Here is a 12,742-nt window from a genome sequence, read left to right on the forward strand (position 1 = left end):
TCTGGTGGCATAGTGCCTAAGGCATTTGACTGCTAATCAGAAGGTTGGCATTTCAAACCCACCAGCCACTCCATGGAAGGAAGACTGGACAATCTACTTCTGTAAAGATTTACTGCCTCAGAAACCCAAAGGGGTCACTATGAGTTGGAATTGACTCAATGGCAGTGAGTTTGGTTTTGTTTTTTGGTTTCAATGTTATCCATAATTTGTAATGGTCCACACAGTTGAATGCCTTTACATAGTCAATAAAACACAGGTAAACACATTTCTTGTATTCTTGGCTTTCAGCCAAGGTCCATCTGACATCAGCAATGATATCCCTCAGTCCAGGTCCTCTTCTGAATACAGCTTGAATTTCTGGAAGTTCCCTATCAATAAACTATTGCAACTGTTTTTGAATTATCTTTAGCAAAAATTGACTTGTGTGTGATATCAATGATATTGTTCAATAATTTCTCCATTCTGTTGGATCACCTTTCTTTGGATTGGGCACAAATATTGATGTCTTACAGTCAGTTGCCCAGGTAGCTGTCTTCCAAATTTCCTGGCATAAATAAGTAAGCACCTCCCGCGTTGACTCTTTTTGTTGAAACATCTCAATGGGTATTCCATCAATTCCTGGAGCCTTGTCTTTTGACCAGTTCCTTCAGTGCTTCTTGGACTTCTTTCAAGACTATTGATTCTTGATCATATGCTATGTCTTTAAATAGTTGAACATTGACCAATTCTTTTTTTGTACAGTGACTTTGTGTATTCCTTCCATCTTATTATTATTATTATTATTGTGATTTGGGTGAAAGTTTATGAGCAAATTCATCTTCCATACAGCAGTTCACATACACTTTGTCTCATGACATTGACTGCAATCTCCCACAATGCAACATCTCTCTTCCCACTTCCTCCCCATAGCCATCTCTTCCCTGTGTCCTCCCCTCCCATGCACTCCTGCCCCCAAGCTGTCTCCCTGTGCATACACAGCCCTTCTAGTCTCCCATGATTGATCTCTCCAAGAATTGTATCTACCTAATACAAATGTTAAGCTCATATGCCTGTCTTTTGTTTGGCTTGCTTCCATCTTCTTTTGATGCTTCCTGCATCATTTAATATTTTCCCCATAGAATTCTTCAATATTGCAACTCGAGGCTTGAATTTTTTCTTCAGTTCTTTAAGCTTGAGAAATGTTGAGCATGTTCTTCCCTTTTGGTTTTCTAACTCCAGGTCTTTGCACATTTCATTATAATACTTTACATTGTCTTCTCAAGCTGCCCTCTGAAATCTTCTGTTTAGCTCTTTTATCTCATTATTTCTTCCATTTGCTTTAACTACTCACCAATCAAGAGCAAATTTCAGAGTATCTTCTGACATCCATTTTGGTCTTTTCTTCCTTTCCTGTCTTTTTAATTACCATTCTTCTTCTTCATGAATGATGTTCTTGATATCATCCCACAACCCATCTGGTTTTCAGTCATTGGTGCTCAATGCATCAGAATTTTTTCTCAGATTATCTCTAAATTCAGGTGGGATATAATCAAGGTCATATTTTGATTCTCATGGACTTGTTTTCATTTTCTTCAGCTTCAACTTGAGCTTGTTGTTGTTGTTACGTGCCGTCGATCAGACCCGACTTGAGCTTACATATGAGCAAATGATGGTCTGTTCTACAGTCAGCTCGTTGACTTGTTTTGACTGAAGGTGTTTATACAGCTAGTGCTTTACAAATGTCTTACATTCTCACACAAGCATTTTTATATCTATCCTCATCATTGAGAACAAAGCCTGTCAATTAACACTTTATTAGTAAACGAATGAAGAACGAGTGAATGGATGAATGAAGAATGAGTGAATAAATGGAATCTCTTCATATATAAAAACACCAAGATATAGTCCTGTACTGACACCAGATGTGCTGGATGTAGAGACTCATCATGCCACAGAGAAGCACTATTTGTGGTTGCATGTTTACCCATTGTTTTGTTTCTTCACTTATTCAGTAAGCATAAGGTTAAAAAGGTAAATAATACATACTTCATACTTCTTTGTATAGGTACATATTCATTGGTGCAGTGGTTAAGCACTCAGCTACTAACTCAAAATTGGCAGTTTGAACCCACTAGCCCCTCCAAGGAGAAAGGTGTGGCAGTCTTCTTCTGCAAAGATTTGTTGTGTTGTTGGGGGCTGTCAAGTCAGTTTTGACCCATGGCCACTCTATGTACAACAGGACAAACATTGCCTGGTTCTGCACCAGCCTCACAATCCTTGCTGTGCTTGAGCCCATTGTTGCAGCCACTGTGTCAGTCCATCTCGTTGAGGGCCTTCCTCTTTTTCTCTGACCCTCTGCTTTACCAAGCATGATGTACTTCTCCAGGGAATGGTCCCTTCTGATGACACAACCAAAGTGTGAGAGAGAAAGTCTGGCCATTCTTGCTTCAAAGGAGTAGTCCAGCTATACTTCTTCCAAGACAGATTTGTTCATTCTTCTAGAAGTCCATGCTATATTTAATATTCTTCCTCAACATCATAATTCAAAGGCATCAGTTCTTCTTAGGTTTGTTTATTCATTGTCCAGCTTTCACATACATATGAGGCTATTGAAAACACCATGGCTATTGTCAGGCACATCTTAATCTCTAAAGAATATCTTTGCTCTTTAACACTTTAAATAAGTCTTTTGCAGCAGATTTGCAGCCTTGGAAGTCCTGTGGGACAGTTTTACACTGGGTGGGTATGAGTCAGAAGTGACTCAATGGCAAAGGGTTTGGTTTGAGTTTATTCATACACTCTCTTGTCTTTGTTCTGTTTTGATATGGAAAGAGCACTGGTTTAGGAGGCATCAGGCCAGAATTCATGTTATGGTTCTACCATGGACATGCTTGGACTAGTTATTTAATATTGTGCCTCAGTGGCTAAAGGAGAAGCTAAATCTGTTGTCCTGATTTCACAGGGTTGCTAAATTAATGAAAACAATAAAGGAAGTAGCTTAGCCATGTGGTATTCCAAAAGCAATTTCAATTCTCTGGGTCATAATGTCCCAATTTGAACCAAAAGGCAAAGAAAAACAAAAAGGTTTGACTGTATTAGTATCAGATTTTCCTTTTGCTTTAAAACTTGTTTTTGCTTTGCTCTGTTTTGTTTTGTAACTCTAGTTGTCAGTAAATATTTGTTGGTTCATTTGTATGACAATAAAATGCAATTATAAATGTGAAAGAGATTTGAAAATATGTAAAAAGTTATTCATAATATAAAAATGAACATTCCTCTTTATTCCAGTAAGGAAAGAATAGAATTCTTCTATAAGTCACTGTTTTGGCACACCATATGGTTACAGATTTGGAAAATCATAATTTTGTGTAATTTGTTCTGAGTGTGCCAAATATTAGGAGCTCTGGTGGTGTAGTGGTTAAGGCATTTGGCTGCTAACCAAAAGGTCAGTAGTTCAAACCCACCAGCCACTCCATGGGAGAAAGATGAAGCATTCTGCTTCTGTAAATACTTACAGCCTTCATATATGGCCTTGGAAACCCAATGGCAGTCACTGTGAATCAGAATCAACTCAATGGCAGTGAGTTTAGTAGTTTGGTTTAGTGCAGAATATTTGATAATTCTCAAAAGTCCTAGAATCTTAATTTTACCCAAATCAATTTCAACTTAACAAATAACGTTGAACACCTAAAGTATGCCAGGAACTGTGACAGGTGTTTTGGGTACAAGGCTAAGACATTGTGCCTATGCTTGATGAGCTCATAACCAAATGGGGGTGGACAGAAGGCAGAGAAGTAAATGATATCATGCAGGTGGTGTAGTGCCTAAGGCACTTGACTGCTAACCAGAAGGCTGGCGGTTCAAACCCACCAGCCATTCCTCGGAAGAAAGGTCGGGCAATCTACTTCCGTAGTGATACCACCATGGAAACCCAAGGAGGGGCTGCCATGAGTCGGATCCGACTCAACAGCAGTGAGGTTTTTTTTTTTTTTTTTTTTTTTTTTTTAAGTGGGTTGTAAGAGAGTTCTGGGGAAAGAAAGAGGAAGAAGGCATTAACTCTTGACTGGGGTGGAAAGTTTAGGAGATGATACTTGATATAGAGATTAATAGATGAGGCAGCATTTGCCAGATAGAAAGAAGTGGGTTGGAGGAGAAGAGGATAAAAATGTCTAAGGAGAAGGAAAAGCATGTATAAAGACACAGGTAGATATGAGTAAACATGATATATTTTGGTAGCCAAGAGTGCTTTGATGTAACTTAGAGCATGTAGAATGGGGTTTAGGGTAAAAGAAGAGGGGGAGGGGAGTGACAGATGAGGCTGGACGCGAATACTTGGGAAGGATTGTGAAATACCTTATCTTTCATACTGAGAAGATTGTAACTGTCAGGTAGATTTCTAATGCATATATTATTACAATTAGAATTTTCTCTACATTTCAGAAGTAGGAATACAAATAGAGAAAGAAAAGTGAATGCATGAATGAATGTGTAAATAATGAAGGTAAAGTTAGCAGTGGGTGTTGGAAGAACCAAGAAAGGAGCATTTTTGAAAAATAGCATGCCCTAAGAAGTGAATCTTTTGCATAGTGAGGGATATGGTAAGTGTGTGAGCAATGCCCAAAATAATAATAATAATTCACTGCTATCGAGTCGATTCTGATTCATAGTGGCCCCTATAAGGTTTCTAATGCTGTAAATGTTTACAGAAGCAGACTGACCAATCTTTCTTCCACAGAGTGGCTGGTGGTTTCAAACTTTCTGATTAGCAGCCAAATGCCTAACCACTACACTACCAGAGCTCCTTGTGTGAGCAAGGCAGGGCTTGCATTATGTGTGATATAAGTGTGGTAATGTACTTGAATTCCTGTATAGTTATTATAGTGTCAAGGAAAATAATTGTTGCATTGCTGCTGATGGCCATATATGAAGGATGCATGCATGTGACTAGAACAGTCTTAGGTAGGTCATAGGAGTATGTGGGTTAGAATCATATGAAAGGATATATGCAATGACAGCGTCCAAGGGAGGTATTTGAGTGAAAAAATTTATTGGTGTGTGCTCCTGTGATCATGTGTCCTGTGGCCACGCAGGATAATGTTAGGCTTACAAGTAGCTAAGGTGTGTTCATTTTATTTGTTAGTATGAGAGGAATAAAAGATAAGTCACTAACAACAAGCTATTTTGTGACCATTTTACTTCTCTGGGGCTCCATTTCTTTTCCTACAAAATGTAGAGGTTGGATTTGATAATCTCTAAAATCTCTTCCAGCTATGCATTCAATGCTTAAAATAATCTTCTCCTTTAATTTAAAGTAACAGGTAATTTATTGGTAGGGATAGAGTGTATGTATGTCTTAGCTACTCTCTACAGAGCTTGTGATAAGCCGTTTTAAAAATGTATTGACATAACTTTTCTTTCCTGCTGTTTAGATGGTTGAACACTTTAGGAATGCTGGCCAATCGGGGCATTGATGTGGTGATACGGCATTCATTTTTTGACCATGGATACAATCACCTTGTGGACCAGAATTTTAACCCATTACCAGTAAGTGTGAGATAAAGATCCCGAACTCTTTTTATGTTATTCAGTACTTTTGATCATGCCTTGTTCCCACACTGGGAGAATTTTCTCCTCTTCCTGTTACCAGTTAATTGCATAAATCAGACAGAAGCATTTCTCAGCTTTTACTGCCTTGACCCATTTCACAGACTTTTGGCTTCACCACATACACAGAAACATACATGTATCTATACACATATACACATATATCTATCTATACACCCACATATACATGTACAAATGCACATATAATACACATATATTCCTTTATATATAATATGTCTGGTGTATTTATTTATTGTTATTATTTTTAAGAAACCTTGTGCAGTTGAGATTCCACTTCTACTTGTGGCTTGTTTGAACTCTGCTTGAGAGTGAATTTTTCCAGATTGTTTTATTTTAATGCTAATAGGAGACATTAGTTAATATCAAATGCTACATGTTGAAAGCAGATGAGGGAGCATTAGCCAAGACCAGATACAGTAGGAACCCATGTCTTAGGGAGTAGCTAAAGTACACTTACAGTGAGATGCTGATCCCCATGTGACAAAGAGGGGCTTTTCCCAGAGCACCCCCTTCTCTAGGAACACGAAGGCTAAAGCAGAATGGGGGTGGGAAACAAAAAAAAAGAGAGAGGGAGTGTGCTGGGTTTGGCCGGTGATATTATTGGCCAATCAGAGAAATCCTACTTAGCCAGAAAAGCTAGGCTTATCAGATGAGAAAGTGTTATCGTTCTTCACAGATGTCGTGATCATGATGAAAGGTTAGACTCCTAACAACTCACAGAAGTCAGAGCTAGCATTCCTCTTTGAGATAATCCTGTTTTGCCTCATTTAACAGAGAGTTTGAGAAAGACAGCTCATGGTGGGTGGAGGGAGATGGGAGGATGTAGAGACAGCCCTAGAACTTATCCTTGTGCCCTGATCCAGGGCTCTTTCTTCCTCTACCATCACTTCTGCCTTTGGCTTTACAGTAAATAAATAAAACCCAAAATGGAACTAGTGTCTAGAGGAGTAGGAAGGGAGTTTTCAGTTTGGAGCCATAAGGTTTTTTGCTACTTGTTTTTTGTTTTTTGTGAAACTCAAAAATTTCTGGAGACCAAACAAACTAAAAACTAAAAGAAAAAAAAAAGACCAAACCCACTGGCTTTGAGTCAAGTTGATTCTGACTCATAGCGACCCCCCACAATTGGGTTTCTAAGCTTGTAAATCTTTAGGGAAGTAGAGTGTCTCATCTTCCTCCCACAGAGCACCTGATGGGTTTGAATCGCTCACCTGGTTAGCAGCCAAAAGGCTTACCCACTATGTCACCAGAGCTTCTCAATAATTAGAAAAGCATCTATGAAATGTATGCATTAAACACAAACAATGTCACACAGAAACAAATATATACTGAACATCAGGTTCTGGGGAAGAAACTAGTGGTGTAGGGATAGATAGATACTGGAGTACTGTGACCGGGGATCACTGAAGGCTGTTTTAGATTGGGTGTTAACAGGGAAGGCTTCTCTGAGAAGGTGACATTTAAGTCAAGAGCCAGTGACAATAAGGAGCCACCATGCAGATTTCACCGAAGAAATTTCTGGCAAAGGAAGGAGCTAGCACAAAAGTTCCAAGGCAGAAACAAACATGGCATGTTTAAGGAAACACAAGAAGACCAGAGTGGCTGGACGTGGTAGGGAACAGGAGAGTGGTTATAAATGAGGTCGTCAGATGACATAGAGCTTTGCAAGCCTAAAAGGAGATGGACATTTATTGTAAGTAGTGAGAAAATCTATAGGGAGGTCTTAAGAAGGTAAGCAATAACATGATCTAAATGATTTTTCAAAGATCATTCTGGCATAATTAATGCATCAAATGCTAGTTATGGCTTTTTAGCAATGTAAATAATACTTAACAATGTCCAGGTAACTTTCATGTATGTTCTGAAAACTGACTTCCTTTCCCTCTTTTCTTCTCTCTTTCCTTTATTCCTTCCTTTCACTCATTCAAAAATACTTTGATCGTGTTCCATGTGCTGAGCACTATTCCAAGCACTGAGGATACTTTCCAAACCAAAAGACCAAACCCACTGCTGTCAAGTCAATTCCAACTCATAAAGACCCTGTAGGATAGAGTAGAACTGCCCCATGGAGTTTCCAAGGCTATAAAACTTTCAGGAAGCAGCCTGCCACATATTTCTCCTGCAGAGCAGCTGGTGGGTTCAAACCGCTGACCTTTCATTTGGCAGTGCTTTAATCACTGCACTATCAGAGCTATGGAGATAGGGGAAGGTGATATAACTAAAATGTTTCCAATCAGTCTGGGAGGATGGCCAGAGGGCTCCAGAGCTTCAGAGACAGAGTGGGCACCTTGGGAGGCCCTGGTGCCTCTAAGCCCCATCAGAAACCTGAGAGGGTAAGGTCCCCAAAGTCACAAAGAGGTCTCTGATGGCCTTGCCCTAGAGGCCTGTGATAGTCAAGGATTTCATAATGGAGGGGACATGCTGATGAACTCCTCAGGGAGGAGGCCAGAGAAGTCCTCCCACCCATGCTCTAGGACCGGCGGGGATAGGCGGCCCTTATCCACAGAGGCCTGCAGGCTGCCCCTCTAGGACACTAGTGGTTGTTGCTCCAGGTCTGAGCAGAGACTAGCCAGGATCCGTGTCAAGAATTGAGGGAGGTGATAGTGGTGCTATTGTGGTGGCAGAGACAGCCACCCTGTCCTCTTCCCCTGGAGACACTGCCACCTGGGTTGGAGTCTTTCTGGGGCTGATCCCACTCAAGTTTTCCTCAGGGCACAAGAAAATGTAGATGGGGATTTGTTTGCCCTTGAGGTAGATCTGAAAGTTCTCCCAGGAGTCCATGGCTTAGAATTGGGTCTCTGGAGGGGCCTTGGTCACCATGACCATGTGCTCTGCAAGGTCTGTGATACTGCCCAGGTCCTGGCAGGTTACATAGGCATGCGGTGGTGGAGTCAATGATGTGATCTTTGACCTCTGTGGGCCACCCACCCAAATAGCTCATAAGGCAGCATGGGTATTTACCTAGTCACTCCTGTGCCTCCCCCACCTCAGGGACTGCCACAAAACCCACCTTACGCCCTGAGGCTCCATTTTCACATCTGTACAGCGGTAACCATCCTATTCACAAGGTGGGGATGATAGCTGCATGCAATAATCCCAAAGACACAGTCCATGTAATTCCATGTAAACACTTAACCATCTCCAGGCCTGGTGTTGGGAATTTATTTTTACCCATGATCTTAATGTCAATTAATGGTTGTATCTAAAATTTATAACAGATCATAATCTGTTATGATCCACACAGTCAAATACCTTTGTGTAGTCAATAAAACACAAGTAAACATCTTTCTGGTATTCCTTGCTATCAGCCAAGATCCATCTAACATCAACAATATTATCCCTACTAAGATAATACCACACCCTCTTCTGAATCCAGCTTGAAAATCTGTCACTTCCCTGTCTATGTACTACTACTGTACATGTTTTTAAATTATTTTCAGCAAAATTTTACTTGCATGTGATATTAATGATATTGTTCAATAATTTCCACATTCTTTTGGATCACCTGTCTTTGGAATGGGCACAAATATGGATCTCTTCCAGTTGGTTGGCTATAAACAAGTGGCATAAACAAGTGAGCACCTCCAGCACTGCATCCATTTGTTGAAACATCTCAATGGGCATTCTGTCAATTCCTACAGCTTGTTTGTCACTAATTCCTTCAGTCCAGCTTGGACATCTTCCTTCAATGCTGTAGTTCTTGATCATATACTACCTCCTGAAATGGCTGAACGTTGGCCAATTCTTTTTGGTAATGACTTTCTTTATTCCTTCCATCTTCTTTTGATGCTTCCTGCATCATTTTATATTTTGCCTGGAGAATCCTTCAGTATTGCAACTCATGGCTTGAATTTTTTTTCAGTTCTTTCAGTTTGAGAAATGCTGAGCATGTTCTTCCCCTCTGAATTTCTAACTCTTTGCACATTTCTTTGTAGTTTTTACTTTGTGTTCTCAAGCAGCCCTTTAAAATCTTCTGTTCAGCTCTTTTATTTCAACATCTCTTCCTTTCATTTTAGTTACTCTCCATTCCAGAGCAAGTGTCAGTCTCCTCTGACATTCATTTTGGTCTTTTCTTCCTTTCTTATCTTTTTAATGACCTTTTGCCTTATTCCTGTATGATGTCCTTCCACAACTCATCTGGTCTTTGGCCATTGGTGTTCAGTGTGTCAAATCTATTCTTCAGATGGTCTCTGAATTCAGGTGTGATGTAATCAAGATCGTATTTTGACTCTCATGGACTTGTGTTAGTTGTTTTCTATTTAAATATGTGTATGAGCAACTGATTTTCTGTTCTACAGTCAGCCCCTGACCTTGTTCTGACTGGTGATATTGAGCTGCTTCATCATCTTTTTCCCTGATGTAGTCAATTTTATTCCTATGTATTCTATCTGGTAGTGTAGTGCCTAGGGCATTTGACTGCTAACCAGAAGGCTGCCGGTTCAAACCCACCTGCCACTCCTTGGAAGGAATATTGGGCAATCTACTTCCGTAGTGATATCACCTTGGAAACCCAAGGAGGGGTCGCTATGAGTTGGATCCAATTCAAGGGCAGTGAGTATTTTGAGATTCTATCTGGTGAGGTCCACATGTATAGACATCATTTATGCTATGGAAAAAAAGTTATTTGCAACAAGTAAGTTTTTGGCCTTGCAAACTTCTATCATCATTTCTGTCACCAAGGCCATATTTTCCAACTACTGTTGCTTCTTTTTTTCCCAGGTTTCACATTCCAATCAACAGTAATTATCAATGCAATTGATTGCATGTTCAGTCTATTTCACACTGAAGAAGTCAGTAAAAATCTTCAATTTCTTTGTCTTTGACTTGAGTGTTGGCACATAAATTTGAATAATAATAGTCTTAACTGATAGAATCTAGCAAAATATATTGAGAAATGGAAAATAAGTAAATATATAAACAAATTAATAGCAATTTGTCATAATTTCTGTAAACAAAGCCTGATGAGATTAGTACAGTTATTTATACTCATTTTGTAGAAGAGAAACTAATGTTCTATGAAGTTAAAGTTATTAAGTAACTTATCCAAGATTACCCAAGTAGTAATAGATGGAGCTCCTCGAGTTTGCCAGTTCTCAAGACTATTTTCTTCCCACTATGCCATATTGGGAGCTCTGGTAGCGTAGTGGCTAAGACACTTGCCTGCTAACCAGACAGCTGGCGGTTCAAACCCACCAGCCACTCCTCGGAAGGAAGGTTGGGCAATCCTACTTCCGTAGTGATACTGCCTCGGAAACCCAAGGAGGGGTCGCTATGAGTCAGGGCCGACTCGACGGCACATAACAACAACAACAACAACAATGCCATATTATTTCTTGAAAGTACTCTGTTTGGGGTCCATGATATGGTTTGAGGCCAATATTTGCCTCAGAATTGGGTGGATATGAAAACAGTAATGTTGGGGAATTGTGGAAAAGAAAATCTAGATGAGAAAAAGATGGTATTTGGATGACAAGGTAGCGTTGATTTGCAGAGATGGACAAACTTGAATTTCCTATCAACTCTCTGTGTACACTGGCATGCCTTTCGGTATGTTAAGAAGCCAATCCTCATTGCTTTGTTCTCCCTAAATGAGTTATTGCTGATAACTTCCTTCAAAAGAGTGGCACAAGAGATCTGGGATGTTACTTGATGGTGACAGATTTCACAGAAATTCATAGGAAGCTAAAGTAAATCCTACTGATTTAGCACAAAGACTCCAATGAGCTGGGCAACTGTGTTTGTGGAAATACCAAGCTCTAATAAAGAAACCATATGTAAAAGCACGTAAAAAGGTAGCAGATTGATTTTTATCTTTCTTTGTGCTAATAAATTCTGCACCTTGTAAGTAGAGAACTTGGCAGCAAGGAGAATGTGTCCTAAGTCTCCCATGGAAAGAATTTACAAGGCTAGACCAGGGCACCAATCTGACAGACATTGCCAGCAGGCCTCTGGAATGTGTAATAGAGACTGACATGGGAATCGTATTGGTTGCCACTTCAGAGAGTTGTGCAGCTGATAACCTAACACTGGCAATAAAAAATTGTGGATTTTACATTGTGATTAAATCTTCAAGAGAGTTCATTAAGAGTTAGGGGATTAGAAAATTGTGTTTTGGTTGCCTCCCAGAAAAATCAGTATTTTCTATTCCAGCTTCTTCACATCAACACAGAATATTTCAGGAAAGAATCTTATTCTCAAATACTGTTTTGTTGTTGTTGTTGTTAGTGCTCTTGGGTAAATTCAGAAGAAGTGAAAATATTGCCCTATTGGGTCCTCAAGGAGCTCTGGTGGCGTAGTGCTTAAGGCTAACCAGAAGGTTAACCAGACTGCTAACCAGAAGGCTGGCAGTTCAAACCCACCAGCCACTCCTCGGAAAGAAGGTTGAGCAATCTACTTCCATAGTGATACTGCCTCAGAAACCCAAGGAGGGGTCGCTATGAGTTGGGTCCAACTCAACGGCACATAACAACAACAACATTGGGTCCTCAACCCTCATTACCCCCCAGTCATCTTTGATCCCTGTTTGTCTGATCCTACCTAGCCCAGCTCCAACAGGGCCATTCTAAACTAAAGAGAAAACATGCAGGTGGCCCTTTAAAAGAGAACTTGTCTTCAGAAAAGATAATTTTCAACTACATTCCATGTTCTTCATGGTTCTTCCTTCAAATAGTGCCAAACCATCCTCCTGTTGTGGGATTTTCCTTGTTCCAGGAAGAAGAGAATATTTAGCTCAGCCGTGCTGATAAAGCATATCTATTTGTAGACAACAGATGCTAATACTAACCAATGTGTCCACAATACTGCATTGCCATTAACACCAAACACCTGGCTACAGATAAACACATAAACTCTCAGAGGATCAGATGGGGGTCAGTGAACAGGAGTATATTCTAGACCAAGGATAGATTCAGCTGAGGCTAATCTTCCACAGACACCAGGGATACAGAATACCTGCATTCTTTAAAGACGCAATAGAAGATAGACACAGAGTAAACCCTCACAGACAACCAGACACTATGGGAGAGAGATCAAATAGATCTACTGTCTCAGGACCATAGAACTGGGGGACATCAGACTCAATTGGCACAACAAAATACATAAAAGCCTTGCTCCGCATCCTATTTAAACTATATATATATAT

The 12,742-nt window shown here is 40.0% G+C and overlaps 1 protein-coding gene across 1 annotated transcript in view; it reads left to right on the forward strand.

Moving 5' to 3' along the window:
• HPSE2 (heparanase 2 (inactive)) overlaps positions 1 to 12,742 on the forward strand; it is a 967,353-nt gene that overhangs the window by 768,380 nt on the left and 186,231 nt on the right. Inside the window, 1 exon segment of the mRNA XM_007940039.2 lies at positions 5,409 to 5,523. Coding sequence (XP_007938230.2) covers positions 5,409 to 5,523 — 115 coding nt within the window.

This window comes from Orycteropus afer, unplaced genomic scaffold (assembly GCF_000298275.1).
Source record: "Orycteropus afer afer isolate SDZICR_OR568_19922 unplaced genomic scaffold, OryAfe1.0 scaffold00064, whole genome shotgun sequence".
Lineage (NCBI taxonomy): Eukaryota > Metazoa > Chordata > Mammalia > Tubulidentata > Orycteropodidae > Orycteropus > Orycteropus afer.